General features: G+C 48.4%; 1 protein-coding gene across 11 annotated transcripts in view; it reads right to left on the reverse strand.

Moving 5' to 3' along the window:
- Positions 1-19,376, reverse strand: part of FAN1 (FANCD2 and FANCI associated nuclease 1) — a 48,824-nt gene that overhangs the window by 28,800 nt on the left and 648 nt on the right. For all 11 annotated transcript variants that reach the window (XM_067030084.1, XM_067030089.1, XM_067030088.1 and 8 more), the window contains exons 2-8: positions 17,620-19,026; positions 14,727-14,867; positions 11,856-12,057; positions 10,061-10,294; positions 5,479-5,610; positions 3,958-4,066; positions 2,716-2,835 (exon numbers count right to left, since the gene is read on the reverse strand). In XM_067030084.1, the coding sequence (XP_066886185.1) occupies positions 2,716-2,835; positions 3,958-4,066; positions 5,479-5,610; positions 10,061-10,294; positions 11,856-12,057; positions 14,727-14,867; positions 17,620-18,874 (2,193 nt within the window). In that variant the 5' untranslated portion in view covers positions 18,875-19,026. The remainder of the gene's footprint in view (positions 1-2,715; positions 2,836-3,957; positions 4,067-5,478; positions 5,611-10,060; positions 10,295-11,855; positions 12,058-14,726; positions 14,868-17,619; positions 19,027-19,376) is intronic.

Consider the following 19,376-nt stretch of genomic DNA (forward strand, 5'->3'; position numbering starts at 1 on the left):
ACAGATGGATGGATCAACACAAGTAGTCCGTTTAAGCAACGGAGTATTATTCAGCCTTGAAAGGGAAGGACATTCGGACACCTGCTACGACACGGATGAGCCCTGAGGACGCTGTGCTGAGTGAAATAAGCCAGGCACAAAAGGACAAAGATGCCATGATGCCACTTCTGGGTATTTCATGGAAATATCCAGAACAGGCAGATTCCTAGAGACAGAAGCAGATTAGAGGTAACCAGGAACTGGGGCAGGAGGGAACAGGAGTAACTGTTTCACAGGAGCAGAGTTTCTGTTTGGAGGATGAAAAATTGGGGGAACAGACAGTGATGATGTTTCAACAACACGGTTTTGAACTGCTCGGGTCCACATGTGCACAGATTTCTTCCAATAAAGACTACATACAGCACTGCACGGTCCACAGCTGGTTGGATCTGCAGATACAGGAGCTCAGAAATGGAGGGCCAACTACAAAGTTATCCGTGGATCTCTGACTGTGCGGGGGCAGGGGGGCTCGGTGCCCCGATCCCCGAGTTGTTCAAGGATCAGCTGTATAATTAACGCCACTGAACTGTATACCCAGAGATGGTTAAACTGCAAGTTTTCTTTGTTATATACATTTACTACAATAAAAGAATAAAAAGTTTTTTAAAAGCCCTGAAAATCAGTGAAGATGAAGCCATCACAGTGGGGTGGTCCAGAGGAATCAAGCAGAGAATGAGGCCCTGCCACCGGCTCTGTAGCCCCATGGGAGCCGGGCTGGTCACAGGGAGGGGCGGCCTCGGGCTTAGCCTGGCCTGGCCAGCTGCTGGGCACCTGCAGGCATGAGCCTCTGCTGGGCTGGCAGTTGCCCTCCCAGGAGACTGATGTAGAGAAGGGAAGGAACGGTGACAAAATAACAGGGGTTATGAGCATGGCCAGGAAGATTCTTGGGAAAAGGCGAAAAGGAACCAGGGTTTTCCATCTGTCTCAAAGATAACCTCGGAGTATGAGTGAACGCTCCTATCAGCAGATCCAAGCAAGGGGAAAGTCTATCAACTCTTTGGAGACTTTATTTCAATGAAAGAGACAGGCAGTGCACACACACCCTCTGTCCACGCTAGGTGAGGGGCCACCAGAGGCCTCCCCTGCCCTGTCAGCCCGAATCAGCGCCAGGCGGGGAGCACCACACCCGCCTCCAGGAGAGGAAACAGCTCTCCCGGCTGGAAGCACTTGAGGTAACAAGGCACCTTTTCAGGTTAAGGCAGTAAAAATAGTACGTCATCATCCACCCCTGTGGTCAAATTTTCCAGCCCTCCATCATCCTGATTCAGTTGACCTGCCCCTGGAAAAACAAAAGCTCCCAGAGCCGTAGTGCCCTCTGTTCAATGCAAACACGAGGTTGGCAGGGACGGGACCGCAGGTGGCCACACAGAGGGCCACTGTCGCCACCTCGGGAGGCCCCACCCTGCTGGCTGCAGCAGCTGGCAGCCATCGTGTCCTTGGACTCACAAGGTCCCTGCCACAGAGAAGGCAGCGCCTGGAAGGGAAGGCACCCGCCCTGCTGAGTCAGACACCACGTCTCAGGGTGGGAGGAATGCCTTCCACCCATCTTTCTACCAGGAGGCCCTGAGCAACCAGTGAATACAACCACCATTTCCAAAACTGTGTGAAGGCGGACACATCCAACCCTCCAGCTCCCTCCACCCCTAGAACTTCATCCCTGAATCCCAACACGAGCCGCTGCCGACACATCCACCAACCCCACTGTCGCCCCCATGTTCGCGCCCCTGCTACTTCTTCTGGGGTTGGAAGAACACAGACGAAGAAGGATGTTTAAGAAATCAACATCAACCACAGTCCAATATAAAATAAAAATTAAAAAAAAAAAAAAGAAACCAGGGGCTTCCCTGGTGGCATAGTTTAGAATCCGCCTGCCGGTTGGTTCTCCCTGGTCTATCAGGAAGTCGGCCAGCTGCATTTGCAGTGCCCCTCACTAACTCTGCTATTTGTTCTCAATAAACTCACTCTCATCTAAAAAAAAAAAAAGAATCCGCCTGCCAATGCAAGGGACACGAGTTCGAGCCCTGGTCTGGGAAGATCCCTCATGCCACAGAGCAACTAAGCCCGTGCACCACAACTACTGAGCCTGCGCTCTGGAGCCCGCGAGCCACAACTACTGAAGCCCTTGCGCCTAGAGCCCGTGCTCCGCAACAAGAGAGAAGCCACCGCAATGAGAAGCCCGCGCACCGCAACGAAGAGTAGTCCCCGTTTACCGTAACTAGAGAAAGCCCGCACACAGCAATGAAGACCCAACACAGCCAAAAATTTAAAAATTAATTAATTTTTAAAAAAGAAACCAATGTTCTAAATCAACCATAGTCCAATATAAAATAAAAGTTAGGAAAAAAAGAAGTCAACGTTCTAATTACATTTAGTTTTTTTTTTTTTTTTTTTGGTGGTACGCGGGCCTCTCACTGTTGTGACCTCTCCCGTTGTGGAGCACGGGGTCCGGACGCACAGGCTCAGCGGCCATGGCTCACGGGCCCAGCCGCTCCGTGGCATGTGGGATCTTCCCGGACCGGGGCATGAACCCACGTCCCCTGCATTGGCAGGCGGACTCTCAACCACTGCGCCACCAGGGAAGCCCAACATTTAGATTTATAAGGTATTAACAGTTTGCTATATTTTTAAATGTATGCCAAACTGAACAAAGGCTGGGCGGCTCCCGCGGCTGAGTACCGGCTCCAGGCGCTTCAGGTGCTGGTGCAAGTTGAGAGCCAGACGGTCCCACCACCGGCCTCTGCTGTCAGGACAGTACACTTTCTGGGACAAAAGGTTTTCAAGCTCCTTGACGGCTTCCTGTGGCAACAACAAGGGACGCGCATTAGACACCTACACACCAAGAGTCTGCCATTATACTGAGTAGTCAGGAAAATTGTCAAAGTATATCTGTACAGCATCCCTCTCCATTCTAAAGTAAGGCTCACGACTCGGACTGCCAAGAGGGACCCTGGGACGTCCCTCGGGAGTGGCCTGAGCTCCGGAGGTGCCCCCTACTTCTCAGCAGGCCCCCCATCACCTCGTGCAGCTCAGCACTCTCTGCAAACCAGGTCGGCAGCCCAGGCCGGACGCAGCCAGACTCTGGGCAGGAGCAGTGGCTGGGCTGCAGGTGCATGTGCTTCTGGGAACCCAGCCGGTCACAGGGCCGAGACTGTGACGGGCAAGGGGCAGGACAGGAATGAGGGGGTCTTCACCCAAACACCCCACCTCAACAGGGGGACTTTCTGGTCTAGGTTTACTGGTCACACTTCATGTTCATCTTTGGTGGTTCCCGGATCTCTTTGAAGTATCTAATGCATCTCCTGAGAAAAAGGCACAAACCCCATAGACACACTCGCAGATTCCCTGAAGCCAACCCCACAGGGCCTCGGAGGCAAGTCCACAGACCCCTCTTGGGGGCCCCACTGGCCCAGCCCTAGCACATTCTCTTTGTAAAACACCATGTTTCAATCACACAAGTGTCAACACAACAGAAGCTAACTCCAGCAATCTCACAATGTTTAATACGAGGAGGGATACGACCGAACTTCTCATTCGTGATTATAAATTATTTCCAGACCGTCCACTACTGCTGCCAGGGAAACACAAAGAGAGGTGAGGTTTCTGCCTCAGGGGTTTGGGAAGACCCTCCCTGTCACACAGGGGGTTCTGACAGTGGCTAAGCTCCAGCTGCAGAGACCATCAGCGGCTCCCTGCGGGGCTCTGACCGTCACCTGGCCATCCTGGCACACAGGTGTCAGCTCACAGCTGGTGGAACAGCAGGTTGCCCTCGGCCGTCTTCCTACTGACCAGGAGATGGCAGGTGCCCACGGGAAGCAGGCCCTCGTCGCATCGCTGTGTGCTGACCAAGTACTTGGGAGACGTCAAGAGCCAGGCAGGTCCCCCTCAGTAAGAGCCAGGGGAGGGGGCTTGTGCACTCACCTCGTACATGTGAAGTCTCTGCAGTATTTCAACGGTTCGGGACAAAATCCTTGTATAAACCCAACCAACGGTAAAACACCGGAGAAAGAGTGGTAATTTCTCGTGGTATCTAGAAAAAAGACATACACCAGCAGTTTAATGCTTTGGTTTATCTATTGTAAGACAATCACAAGAAGTGACAAAGCAGACTGAATTCCTACCTTTTAAGAAGATATATTCTGAACACTGCCTGCCGTGTGCAGTTTTCTACTCCACAAATATACGCTCTCACAGCCACCCTTCCAAGGTCCCCCAGACAGCAGCGTGAAATGAGAGCTGGAGGTCAGCAAATGCCCACCCTCGGGCCAGACGCAGGGCCCCCACCTGATTTTATACAAACCCAGGGTGATTTCCACATTTCTAAATGATTAAAATAAGTCAAAAGGAGAAAAATAGTCTGTGGCCTGTGAAAATTACATGAAACTCACATTTTGGTGTCTGCAAACACACCTGCATTACGACAGCCCCGCCTACTCGTGGGGGGGGCAGGGGGCGCGTTCACAGCAGGACAGCAGAGGCCAGTGAGCATGTGGCTGGCAGAGCCTGACCACTGCCCAGCTGGCCCTCCACGGAAGAGGCTACCAACCTCTGTCTGACAGGAACCCAACTTCCTGACCACTAGGTCTTTTCTTTTTTTTAAACAAACAAAATCGCCTATTAACTTGTTTTAAACATTCTTCTTCTGTTTGGTCTGAGAAATGTTAACAAATTTTCCTGAATTATCTTAATCCTCCAATGTACGTGCACATCAGAGGGTAAGAAGTCGTCTCCTTTCTAGAAAGGCCTTTAAGTAAATGGCTCAATTTTGTCTGAGTTACTCCCAAACAAAATATGGACAAAATATTCAGTTATTTTTTCTTAACAGTAAACGCCATTTTCCTGGCTATGGTTTTTAAGTCCATATTATTTCTGCACAGACTTCAGTTCCAAATGTTTTTTTGAAAAAGATATTTAATAATACTAATTTTTCTCATCACTGTGTAACAAAGAAAGGAAAAATTCTCTTAACCATATGGAATATGTTTAACATTTATTAAACCAAACAAAATGAAGGATCACATGCTGTGTACTTGAACTTTCGAAGTAAATGTTCATTTTCTTTTTCAGAATTTTACAGCTGCTGGAATTTCCTGCAGAAAGAAGACACTTGGCACAGTTCCCACAGCTTCTGTCCTGTGGCTGGGCTTCCCCCACGGTTAAATTCAGCTGACCAACCCCCAGAGAGGCCGGCCCACCCAAAGGCGGCAAGCTACTGTCTGCCACACAGGGACCAAGTGTATAAGGTCACTCCAAACCTCCAGACATGCCCTCCTATTCACCCAGCACTTTGACTCCAGGCAAAGCAAGGAGGAAATTCAACTGCACATGTTGGTTTCACCACAAAAGGAAAGGAGTGTGCTCTTCATGAAAAGAAAGACCTTAAGCAGTTAGAACAACCCGGCTAGTCAGTAAACTTTGACAGGGACCCAAGAACCACTTCACCTTAGGGACGGGTGGTCTTTCAGTCCGTCCCAATCCTGCTTTGCACACTGAGCGAGTCCCCTGGCTTCCTCCCAGGACCCGCTGGCCATCGCAGTGGAGATGTCGTTCAGCATGTGTGCGGCCGCTGCGTACCTGCGGGGGGCGGGGGGGGACCAGGCCATCCAAGCTTCAGGGGTGAACGAGGACTGACACACAAAATTCCACATCCTGCCCACCACATCTGACTCTGCTTTTGAAAATACGAACGTTACATTTTCCCTCAGTAATAATTTGACGTATTACCCCACAGGAGTGGCCTAGAAGAATTGAGACAGGCTACCCAACCAGAAAGATGAAAACGTTCACGCCGCACCATTACATAACACATCCCATTATATGCACGTAATCCTGACCCGTGCTTCCTTTCTGACTTTTGGTGCTCATTCATTCATTCATTCATTCAGCAATCTGGCAACCTTGTAAACAGGTAACTGACTTCAGAATTACACACAAGCGTAGATTCGGTAATTTAATCATTGAGCCAGAGATATAGCCAGAGGGATGCTGCCCGAGCTAAGAGAACTATTTGGGATTTTCAAAAATAACTTCAGGGACAGACTTTGGGAGACAGCAATGCTGAAGTGTTATGAACACACTTAAGTGAAGAAAGACAACTTCTCAGTGCACCTGAGACATTCACCCAATCAGTTCTCTAACACTTCGAGGGCACAGTCATTGTGTTCTGGACTCACACTTAAAAGAAAAAGCATGCACGAGCAATATGTGCAAATACTATCACGTAAGAGTAAAAGATATATGTAGAACTGAATCACTTTGCTGTACAGCAAAAATTAACATTGTAAATCAACTATACTTGAATAAAATATTTTTTTTTAAAAAAAGAGTATAAGAAATGGCCTCTAAATATAAAAATTTGCTCATGAACTCTTCGATCTAACTCTTATAATGTGCAACTGGACAATTCTAAGGTCAAAAAGGAAAGAGAAACGGGGAGAGGGTGCCCGGAGGTTGGCCTGCCCGGCAGGAGCGCCCACCCACCCACCTGAACCAAGCCCCCTCTTCACGAGCCCATCAAGCCCAGCGCCAGCCCCACGGTGCCGCCATCGCCGCCTGCACGGTCACCAGCCCTCCTTCCCATCTCCCAAACCTCACCCCCACCCCCGCACTGCCAAGAACAGCATCCCTTCTGCACCCCGACCTCTGTCTCCTGCCCTCCCTACACCTGGCTGAGAGCACGGCTTCCCCACAGCCCCCTTCAAGCAGGGACGGCTCTCCTCACTCAGGGCCCACACAGATGGAAGCATCCTCCTCCCTCCCACCTCTGCCACCAAATTCTCCTTCACTCCTTGAAAGCCTCCACCTCCGAAGCCCACGCCTCCTCCTTGCGGGCACCTGCCAGCGCCCCCCACCCCTCTGTCCCCGTCCCCTCTGCCTTGGTCTCCCTGTGTCTCCCACCACGATGGCCACAACTTCAGAATTCTCCACCGCCTTCCTCCCCTATAACACGATTCTCCAACCTCTTCTCAGCCACCCACGTGCCCGTGGCCACTGAGACCGTCTGTCCCTGATGGACCAAGTCACCCTCAAGATGCTGACTTCGAGCATCTCCTCCACTGACCCCAGCACCCAATCCTTCCAGCTCGTTCACTGCTGACAGCAACTCCCCCGCCTTCACCAAGGCCCCACCTCCAGCACAGCCCCTGTCCCAGCCATAGCGCCTCCCATCCTGCAGGCTCACGGACCACGCCAGGGGCAAGCGGGCCCGGGGAAGAACACACACCGGCCACAGCCCCACCCTGGTCGGGGTGCCCTGGCCGCTCACTCCTCTGGGCCTGCACCAACTCCCCTCATCGTGCCGAAGACAATCGCAGTGCCAGGCCAGCTGGTTTCGGCACGTGCTCGCACACCTCGGCCCAGCCCTGCTAGAGGGGTCCCCAGCCTCCACCACAGCAGCCTCAGCCCTGCCCACACCCCAGTCATCCCACAGGTGCTCCGGGTCCCAGGGGGGGTCCCCTCCTCCTCCTCCACCATCTGCCTCGCCCTTTCTATGGGTTTATCTGCACGTGCACGTGCACAAACACACACACACACCCGAGTATCTCCTACCCTTAAGACACCAGGGAACTGGACCGCCCTGCCGTCGCAGGCCGCCACAGCAGGGGCTGCTTCTCCGAAGCCCATTGGAACCGACCTTCCCCTCCCTGCGCACGGCTCCTGCCGTCCACCGCCCACCCCATGGGCCATCCCACTCGACCTCACTGCCTTTCCTCCAGTGTTCAATCGAGCCCCATCCTGACACACCTTCTTCTCCAGGTCTGCCCACCACACAAACCCCTGGTTCCCTGCCGCCCTCCCGGCGGCTCCTCCATGCTGCCCAACCCCTCGGCACTGGCTGCCAAGCTCCTTCCTCCTCTTCTCCCTCGGGGACCTCATCCCCGGCCGCGTGCTGGTGACTCCAATTCCTCTCCAGGCCAAGCTCCTTCCTGGGCTCCTGATGGCATGCCCAGTACCACACGGGGCAGCTTCAGTCATGGGGCTGGGGGCAACCCCACCCGGCATCCCAGCCCTCCCCCCAAGTTCCCCATCTCATCTGATGGCACCACCACCCACGCCAAAACTCCAGAGTCATTCCTGACTCACTCCTTTCCTCCCCACAAATCTAATCACTATCACAATCACAATGTAGTCAGAATCAAGTCTCATCTTTTCTGCCCCAAAACATCTCGCACGTTCACTTCTCTACAATGCCCGCCACTGCCAGCCCAGCCAAGACCTCCATCCGGACCACCAACGCTCAATTAGTCTCCTGCCACCCCTCAGCCGCCACTCCATGGGACGCTTTTGTAAAACGTGCACCAGATCCCTCGCCTGCCTAAACCCCTTCCCCAGCTCCCCATCCTCAGCGGATATGACCCAGTCGGCTCACCAGGGCTCTGAGGCCCAGCGTCCCCTGACCTGCGGTCCTGCCCAGCCTCCCCTTCACACGGCCCCTGAGGTTCCGGCCGGAGATCAGCAAGCTCTCTCCTGCCCACGGAGCCTGGACGCGGGCACCCAGACTCCTGCAGGACCGGCTCCTCCTCATTCTCAAGCCTCAATTCCAACCTTTCAGGGACACTCTCTGCCTCACACTATCTACACAGGACCTCTCCAGCCTGCCCCACAGTTATCATATTATTCTCTTTTCTTTCCCGTCTTCCCCAGTAAAACATAACCCCACGGCAGCAAAGACCCTATCTGTTCACACTGCAACTCCACCACCTGGCACGTAATAGGTACTTAACACTCAACCCATGGGCACTGAATAAATGAGAAAAGAAAAGAAAGGATCAATTATTTCAAGTACCAAGGTGGTGGGAAAGGTTCCTCAGGCCAGGTGTCACATTACTGGTGTTGTATAATCACCCTTCCTGAAGTCACTTCAACCAGATTTCATTTATGTGCTACAGCCCTCTGCATAACAAAAGAATTTTGACTTATATTTAACATTTATAGGATACCTACTTTCTAAAAAAAAGACGTGATGGTTTATTTTTTCTCCCTAGCCTCCCCACTTCTGAACTTGTCAACCATGGTTTTGTCAACCATAGAACTGAAAAGCAACCTCCCTTAGATACGCGGTAATGATGACAATTATACCACTAAGACGCACTGAGCAATCCCCACAGGCCAGGCTCTAAGCACGCTACACATATCAGCACAGATCTGTGGGAATGTACTATTATCTCCCCATTTTGCAGATGAGGAAACTAAGGCACAGAGTAGATTCATGGTTCCATTAGAGAGACTGGAACCTGGCTCCAGAGTTCTCACCAAAAAGAACAGCACCAAGTCACTAAAAACGAAGACGTAAAAGGACATGAGACAAAAGAAAACACAGTCATGAGAAATATTCTTACTAGAAGATTTGACTAAAAAAGTTAGTCTAACTGAACACAAATAGGATATTGAACTTCCTGATAACTATGGCAAAATGGGCTAAAATCAGTTTATACTGACCCTGTTTTGATACAATAATCTAAATAGTTTATTTTTTAAAGCACCTACTAGACAACACTTAAACAACTTTCCTAAAATCAAATATCAGAATCAATTTCTGCTAAATTTGAGTCATAAACCTTAAATCAAGAATCAAAAGTGAGGACTTCCCTGGTGGCACAATGCTTAAGAATCTGCCTGCCAATGCAGGGGACACAGGTTCGACCCCTGGCCCAGGAAGATTCCTACATGCCACGGAGCAACGAAGCCCGTGCACCACAACTACTGAGCCTGCGCTCTAGAGCCCCTGAGCCACAATTACTGAAGCCCGTGCGCCTAGAGCCTGTGCTCTGCGACAAGAGAAGCCACCGCAACGAGAAGCCCGCGCACCGCAACGAAGAGTAGCCCCCGCTCACCGCAACTAGAGAAAGCCCACACGCAACAACAAAGACCCAACACAGCCAAAAATTAAAAAATAAATAAATTTTTAAAAAATGATTTTGGCTATGAACTCATGTTCCCGTTGTGGATGGCAAAAAATAATAACAAAGCCTTCTTCATAAATTTTAAAATACACAGATTTCATAGAGAGCAAACACGCCCTTACCTGATGAGATCCTCTCTATCCTGGAAGATTTGGGTTTTCCGACTGACGGTATACCTGGGAAACTCCACACGGCCAAGGTTGACCAGCAGCACCGTAGAAAGCTGGCCCTGCCCGCCACAGGCCGCCTCCTCCTCTTCCACTGCGTGGGTCAGTGAAAACAGCAGCAGGACCCGGGAGAACACAGCCCGGGGGTCTCTACACACTCTAAGAGACTGTCCCGCCCAGTCTTTAGCTCTGAAAAATACACAATATGGAAATAACTTTCTGGCTTTTAAGCATTTGGATGTCAGATTTCACAAATTATTTCAAGCTAAACAGCATGCATTATTCTAAGCCTGAAGCAAATCTCCCACCTCCAACTGTGTGACTTGAAGCATTTCTTTAACCTCTCTGGGGCTCAGAGCCCCACCTAGGAACACGGTGAGGATTAGATGAAACTGTATCTGCAAACGATTTCACACACTGTTTGCCTCAATAAAAGATCAGGATAGGGTTTATGCTGGTCCTGAACATGTGAAATACCAGCAAAACTCATACAAGTGTTATCTATTTGACACTAGCAATTCTCAAATCTTGACTCCAGTGACACTTGAGATGAAATAATAGGTATTTATGTAGAAAACGTCACTACCAAAGGCTCTTGGTAAGGTGGCATGTTAAGTCCAGGGCCCTCCGGCTCCAACAACTACATCACCACACACGGCACAGTTTCGCTATTGACATCTGGGCCGTGTAAGTCTTTCCTGGGGGTGGGATGCCCAGGCTGTGAATTAGAGGATGCTCAGCTGCACCCCTGGCCTCCATTCACTAAATGCCAGTAGCACCCACTACCCACCTTAGTCATGACAATGAAAACGCCTCCAGACGATGCCAGGTGTCCCCTGGAGGGCACAGTTGCCAACAGTTGAGAGCCACTGGTCTAGTGGAGGACCTCACACTTTCTTACCAGCCCCAAAGCTATTAAGCCAAAAGCAGAGTTGCATCCCTGGGGCATGCAGAGATCGGTGCCACCACCAGAGCCGAGAGGACACAGGGGTGGGATTCCCATCACACCACCATTTACTTGAGGACCATTCATCTACAGAGACTGCCAGAAAACATCCTCCTCCTCCATCTCCATGCAGAGTCGCAAGGAGGTCCAGTGGACCGCCATTCCAAACTCCTATAAGAATAGTAGTTAAAACTGCATTTTTCTTGAATAATAAAATATTAGAATTTGCCAAGGGCCTAGTGCCTCTAATCTCTTGCCTCCTGATTTTTCTTGGTCCTAGAAATCAGTGTGGTATCTTAAGAATTAGGAATAATAAACCAAGAAAAATCCAGTCTTTATAATAATGGTTCACCGCCTTCTCAACCTAACTGCAACTGAAAAAAACAATTACAATCTGAAAACACATACCACCCATCTTAAGAGTTAATATGTGCTATTGGGACTTTCCTGGTGGCACAGTGGTTAAGAATCCATCTGCCAATGCAGGGAACACAGGTTTAAGCCCTGGTCCGGGAAGATCCCACATGCCGTGGAGCAGCTAAGCCCATGCGCCACAACTACTCTAGAGTCTGCGCTCTAGAGCCTACGAGCCACAACTACTGAGCCCTCGTGCCACAACTACTAAAGCCCGCGCACCTAGAGCCTGCACACCGCAACAAAGAGCAGCCCCGCTCTCCTCAACTAGAGAAAAGCCCATGCGCAGCAACGAAGACCCAATGCAGCTTAAAAATAAATAAATAAAAATAAATTAAATACGTGCTATCAACATTTCAAATGTTTTTACTATAACAATAGCCACAAAACCTTTTCAAAATCACTGCACCAATGCCAGGCTGATTCTTGCACCAAGTGCAGACTGAAGGCTGTTTGGCCAATTTGAGAAATGCATCTACCAGCTGCTGCTTCTGCCCATTGGGATTCACCAAGTGGAAGGTCTTTGCCAGGGCTTTCAGTTCCGGAGCAGAAAGGAGCTCAAGCACCTCAGACAGTTCTTGCAACTCAGATTCTGAAATATTAAAAAAAAAAAAAATTAAAAGTAGTTTTAAATAAGCTTACTGTTTTCTAGCTTTATTTACTTTAAGAAGAAAACTCACTTACATGCAAATAAAGTGAAATGCTACTGTAGAAATTTTAGTTTGCCAAACTGATTGTTAAAAATTATGGAAAACAGGTATTTCACAAAGGTTATAAAACAACAGAACTTCTCACTAAGAAGTAAAAGAAAATCTGAATAAAATAAAGACCCACATGGATAGCCACTGGTATATCGCTCACAACAAAACCTACGGCTGGGCCTCTCCAGAGTAGGTGAGAGTCAACTGTTCATCAGCTGTCCTCTCTCCACACAGGCCTGGGGCTGAGAAGACTTTCATGGGGTCACTTGCTTGGCACACATGTATACATCACACTATTAGGGGACCCAGACAGCAAGCTTGACCCCGGGGATGCAGCTGAATCAGAGCTGGCTGGTCTCTGCCTGCACAGCATCCACAGCTTAGGGCAGGGCCATCTTCCTCCAGTCAGCAAGTCCTCACTGGGTGTACACTGCCTGCCAGGTAGCACCTGCCCAGGACATACGTGAACAAACTGCATCTGTGCCCACAGGGAGCTTATCTCCTAGCATAATAAGTATGTCAGGGGTGACAACCGCTACAAAGAAAAACAAAGCTGGCAGCAACATGGACGGACCTAGAGATGATCATATTAAGCGAAGTAAGTCAGAAAGAGAAAGACGATTACCATATATCACTTATATGTGAAATCTAAAATATGACACAAATGAACATATCTATGAAACAGAAACAGAATCACAGACATAGAGAACAGACTTGTGGTTGCCAAGGGGTGGGGGGTGGGAGGGATGGATTGGGAGTTTGGGATTAGCAGATGCAAACTACTATGTATAGGATGGATGAACAACAAGGTCCTACTGTATAGCACGGGGAACTATATTCAATATCCTGTGATAAACCATAAGGAGAAGAATATAAAAAGAATGCATATATGTATAACAATCACTTTGCTGTACAGCAGAAATTAACACAACACTGTAAATCAACTACACTTCAATAATATTATTTTTTTAATAAATAAATAAAAGGAGGAAGAATGAATTAGGAAAAAAGAAGAAAGAAAAGCAAAGCTGGGCAAGGCAAACTGGACTGGCGGGAGGTGGCCGTATTTGACACTAGGTGGTCATGCAAGTCCCTGACAAGGCGACACAGAACAGAGCTGGATGACATGAGGGGGTGAGCCAAGTGGGAGCAGGCACAGGCTCTGAAAGAGGGGTGCACTCAGCCAGAACACCCAGGAAGCAGAGTGAGGGGACGGCCAGGGCTATACCCCACTGGGCTGTGCAGACCACAGTGGGACCTGGGCGGGACTGAGGGCAGCGTTAGGCCACTGGGGTTCTGCTTTTGCTGCTTAACTGTCATTTAAAGGTAAGTCAAGGCTCAGGGCTTCCCTGGTGGCGCAGTGGTTAAGAATCCACCTGCCAATGCAGGGAACACGGGTTCGAGCCCTGGTCTGGGAGATCCCACATGCCGTGGAGCTAAACCCACGAGCCACAACTACTGAGTCTGCACTCCAGAGCCCGCAAGCCAACAAAGAGTAGCCCCCGCTCGCCGCAACTAGAGAAAGCCCGCGTGCGGCAATGAAGACCCAACGCAGCCAAAAATAAATAAATAAATAAATAAATAAATATATTTTAAAATAAATAAAGGTAGTCAAGGCTCACCTGGCTTGCCTGTTACACCTGTAGATTTCTGGAACCTGCACCTAATCTTCCGGGTCAGGTGGGGACACAAGCTCTCCAGTGCCCCTGATGGCCTGATGTGAGGGAACCCAGGGTCCCGCTGCCTGATCCCTCACATCCATGGAGCCTCCAGGCCTCTCCCCCAAGGCTCCCCACACCCCCCAGCCAGGCCCACCACGTCACCCTAACTGCACTTACTTTCTGCGCTGCACTACAAACTCTGCCGCACAGAAACCGTCTGGCTTTGGCTTGATTCCCCTGTTTCAGTCTAAACTGTGAACAACTTGAACCCAGGACTCACATCGTTCATCCTCCTTATACCCACGTTTCCAGTACAATACTGTACTCAACACATGTAGGTACCTAATGAAAGCTACTGACAGGACAACCAAGGTTACCTCATATTCACATGGGCTTAAATCAGTGAAACAATTCCTGAGACAATCAACCTACAAATTATAAGAGCTGTCTGTGTGTGCATGGGGGGTAAATTAAGGTTTTAGAGGCGATACAAGCGTCAAACAAACCAGCTTTGTTCCATCATAAAGATGAGAAAACTGGGTAAGATGACTCAAGCTCTTGCTGGAAGGAGAGCCAGGAGGGATGAGTTTCCCCTGTGGACCCGGCCACCCATCTATCCCTTGGTGACTTTACGGGACTAGGCCTGGGACCATCAGAACGCAGCAGCAGGCAAACTTCTGTTATCCTAGGAGTCTTACCTCAGGCTGAGGATGACTTTAACAACACATGAATAATTTGTTGTCCTAAGAAGATTCAAAACTCAATTTAAAAAGACATACACAATCACTATTTATCAGGCACCAATCAGGAGGTGACACCAAACTAACATCACCCTCATTTTGCAGAAACTGGATTCCCTACATCGGGTTTTCACTTTGGTTCCCCTGGACAAACCATACCCGTCTGCAGGAAGCCTGCGCGCGTCAACTCTCTAACCACCGGGGTTAAGTCAGCGGAGATCTCTTCATATTCCAGCTTGTTCATCTTAATCCAGCCGAATTTACGTTGAAAAAGTCTGACATATAACTTCTGACCACTAGCTGGAACAAAGTTAAGAAAAATAGTGAAAAACCTTCTATTTCTTCTCGAAAACATATACTATAATTTACTTTTGTAAACTGAGGTGAGTAAAACAGGCTGTTAGAAATACACAGAGGCTGACTCAACGGATCTTCCAAGAAAATCATTTTCTTCCTTAGGAAGACATAACTTATTTCAAATACAGAGTCCCGTGGGGATGTCTCCTTGGCCTGTATGCCTATCACCACAGGACAGGAGGAGCAGGAGGACACAAAGCCAGCCCTGCCCCCCCAGTTATGCAAGTCTTTGGAACTGAGACTCCCTTGTCTCCTCTATTATAAAAAGGAAGGGGGGGTGGGCAGTAACACCATCTTTCCAAAGTTGGTGAAAAGATTAAACACGATGAGGTATTCAATAATTAGTGTATAAACCATAAAAAAAAGTTCCAAAGTTGGAAATGATTATTGTCCATTTAAAAACCTAAGACCCGGGCTCCCCACTTTCTAGCCAACATTTCTACTCCCTCAAGAGAAACCCCCCAGGGTTCCAGTTATTTTGTTTTCTCCTTTCGGTTTAATATGCATTGTTCTATTTTTGGCTGAAAATCATTTGAAAAGAATTTTCCAAAAAAAGTCTAGCTTTGGTGGGGTGGCCACCTCTAAGGCAGTGATCTCCACCAAGCTATTTAATTAATCTGGTCTCAAGTTTTCCTATTACCCAAATTATCTTTAAATTTCTAACTCTGAAATGGTACGGGGACTTCCCTGGCGGTCCAGTGGTTAAGACTCCACACTTCCATTGCAGGGGGCGTGGGTTCGATCTCTGGTCGGGGAACTAAGATCCTGTATGCTGCATGGCACAGCTGAAAATTTTAAAAAATAAAATAAAATGGTATGACTGCATTTGTTACATCTTCAACATTTATTTCCCCTTTTTTTTTTTTTTTTTTTTTTGCGGTACGTCGGCCTCTCACTGTTGTGGCCTCTCCTGTTGCGGAGCACAGGCTCCGGATGCACAGGCTCAGCGGCCACGGCTCACGGGCCCAGCCGCTCCGCGGCACGTGGGATCCTCCCTGACCGGGGCACCCACGTCCCCTGCATCAACAGGCAGACTCTCAACCACTGCGCCACCAGGGAAGCCCTATTTCCCTTTTTTCTTTAAAGAGGCAAAATCGACTTGCAGTAGTTGTTTTTACAACAGAGACACTGTAGATGATTCTCTGTGGAGAGCAAGCCACAAGAATCTGCAGAACTTACACTAGGAAACTGCTCCTGCTTCGCAATCATACTGAAGCCAGGGGCCACCAGCTATTCAAACAAATGCTCACATGAATGCAAGCAGCACCTAACCAAAGATCTGTGACCACCCCGGATATGACAGTCAGTCGGGGTCATTCACACCCACGTTGGGGGAGGCCAGTGCAAGTAGAGATGGAAGCTGTGTGGACACTTTATAAAACTGTGCAAAGGGCTTCCCTGGTAGCACAGTGGTTAAGAATCCACCTGCTGATGCAGGGGACATGGGTTCAAGCCCTGGTCCAGGAGGATCCCACATGCCATGGAGCAACTAAGCTCGTGCACCACAACTGCTGAGCCCGCAAGCCACAACTGCTGAAGCCCACGTGCCTGGAGCCCATGCTCCGCAACAAGAGAAGCCACCGCAATGAGAAGCCCGCGCACCGCAACGAAGAGTAATCCCCGCTCGCCGCAACTAGAGAAAGCCTGCGCTCAGCAACGAAGACCCAATGCAACGAAACATAAATTTATAAAAAAGAAAAATATTTTTAATATGTTAAAAAAAAAGAACTGTGCAGAGAAGTATCACCTACATGTTAAAAAGTAACACAAGCAGAGCCATAGTTTTCTTGTGTGAATGTAAAACTGAATGAAGCCTTTCTCTTAACCATTATTGGTAACACTCAGAATTTCTTTTTTTTACTCTACTGGGACTCAGACCTGCTACTATTACTAGAGGTCAGTGTGGCCCCCAAGTAAGCTTTTCCTACTCGGGAGGGACTCAGTTGCCCAGAGCCATCAAGGCTCTTTGGATGAGCAGCCATCAAGGGGGGGCTCTTGTTCCAAACCTGCACTACGGGCTCAGAGCCACCGCCGGCTGCCAAGGAACTGAGGCATGTTTTTAAACGTACTAATTTACAAAATTTAAAAAGGAAAAAAAAAAAAAAAGGCCAAAAAAGATTTTAATGTACCAATTTCGCTTGAAAGTTTCCACTTCCTGCACACCCTGACTTTAAAAGGCAGAGTCCAGGCAACTAAAATATTGTTGGAGGAAAAAAATATGCCTGAGTATACCTTGGTTTGTTTTTTTCCCCTGTATTTTACTTTCATTTTTGAGGAAATGGCCTGCAAAAACAACAAAACCACCTAACAGTCAGCTTGATTACGTGCCCGAAATGCAAAGTACACTTTCCTAAATCACACTGTATTTTTTTCTTCTAATCTGGGAAAGGTTGTTTTACAACCATCAAATATACAAAAACAGGACAAACAGCTGCTTCCACTACAACTAAAGTACAGCTTGTAAGGATGATACTGCAGAAGCAGACATCACCAGGCCCCAAAATCTTGTCTCTTTTACAGGCCTATCTTTCTCTAGCTGAACTCTCATTGGCTGTGATTCCCATGAGTACTCCCAGGGGACTCCCAAAACCACACTGACTGCTTGTGGTCATGAGATTTCTGCCCATCACATCTCAGACCAAATCAGGGCAGCAAAGGGGAAACAAAGCCTCGAAAGCAAACAGGTTCAAGATACCTGACAATTGATGAAATTTAGTTATAATGCCCTTCTCGTGTTCATCAAAGAGCATCCTGTCTTCTTCATTCTCAAACACGGCTTTCAGCACCACGAGGAAACTCTGAAGGTAGTAAGGATGGTCCGGTGGTGCTGGACTTGTTACACAGGAAACATCACAGCTTGACCCCTGCTCCAAAGGAATTCGGTCAGTGATTTCATTCTTTAAGCCACTGTCACCTTCTGGAGGAAGTGCTTGGCTGTCACTCCATATAGAAGCATCGTGTGTAGAATCATGAGATTTTGCCTCCCAATGTGATGACTGGGTTGGAGCTTGTGAAACAAAAGTCATTTTTACCTCTTCACAACCACCTGCCTCACAGTTTTCAACACCTGTATCATCTGTTCCTTTGATACTCTCCTGCTTTGCAAGACGGTCCTCTGAAACAGACTTTAATTTATGCCCAAGAGTTAAATCTGGTGAAAGTAACACGGGAGCATTATCTGAGAAGGTGGGGGTGAGAGTTGATCTCCCACATTCCTGGGCAGCCGTTTGGCCTTCAGCTTCCATCATTTTAGAGCCTCCCACAATATGTTCGGGAGTGCTTGGTTCCTCCAGAGAATTACAGGCAAACATGTTTTCCTTTTGAGAACTATTCTCCAGAAGCTGATCCTGGCGTTCCATCTCTGAACACTGATCATCCAGGCTCTTAACCCCTGTGGACGAGGAACTCTGTGGACTCTGATTGGCGAATCCCTCATTCTTATCTATTGATCTTTTAGCCTTTATGTATCTTCTGGACAACTTAGATGACAGGCTTCCCAGAGGGATGACTTTCACATTATGATGTCTCAGCCCATCTTGATTTCTGCACACTGCATCATCATTACTCTTAAAATAGGGGCTGGTCTGCTGTTTTATGCCCATTTTTGCTGAATCACTTTGGCCAGGGGTTAAATTGATCTTTGATGGTGACTTCTCTGGCGTTACATCTTCTAAGGCAATATTGGTCAAATCTACTGTGGACACATTTGAACTTAAGCCAACATGCCCAGGGTCAGCTGGAGTGATGTCACCGTTGTTAGCACACATTTCATCAAGGTGACGGTTTAGGTCATATCTTGGCACCATTTTACTACAAATGGGGCAGGCAAGTTTAACAGACGGTACGTTGTTAAAAAACGCAATAATAGAGTTAGATTCATTTTTTTTAGTTTTGCTGCTTGATAAACTTCTACGAGGTCTTTTTTTTGAGGATTTCCCTACAGACATCATGAGTATTATAAAAGCTGGGTGTTTCAAGTAGTAAAACACAAGAAATCACCAGGGAAAGATAGCAATGGTTTACTTTTACTCCCCTGAATTGAAATTTTAAAAAGTGGGATTCTACTGGACTTCATGTTATTCATTTAGTCAGTTTCTTCTCCCTACAAAATAAAACGCATGTGGATTAATAGCATTTTTATGAATTCCACAACAGAGCGGGTAAGTAAGCTCTAAAACGTGCAATGGCAGTATCTCATGGGATGAGAAAAACCCTGCGCTTGGAACATGAGACCAAGGCCTACTCTCAGCTGTCCACGCGACCTCAGTGTGTCCCTTAGCCGAGAAATGACATGGGGATAAGTTCTAAGACTTCTCTTTAAGATCGAAAAATCAGCCCTTTTAAAAAGGATACATCTGACTATGCCAGGTCCTTTTTTAAAGCACCGCATCATTAACTTTTTCCCGGAGAGAGACTGCCTATCCCGCCCTCACAGGCCTGCAGAGAGAACCG

The sequence above is a fragment of the Kogia breviceps genome, chromosome 3 (assembly GCF_026419965.1).
Source record: "Kogia breviceps isolate mKogBre1 chromosome 3, mKogBre1 haplotype 1, whole genome shotgun sequence".
In the NCBI taxonomy this organism is placed as follows: Eukaryota; Metazoa; Chordata; class Mammalia; order Artiodactyla; family Physeteridae; genus Kogia; species Kogia breviceps.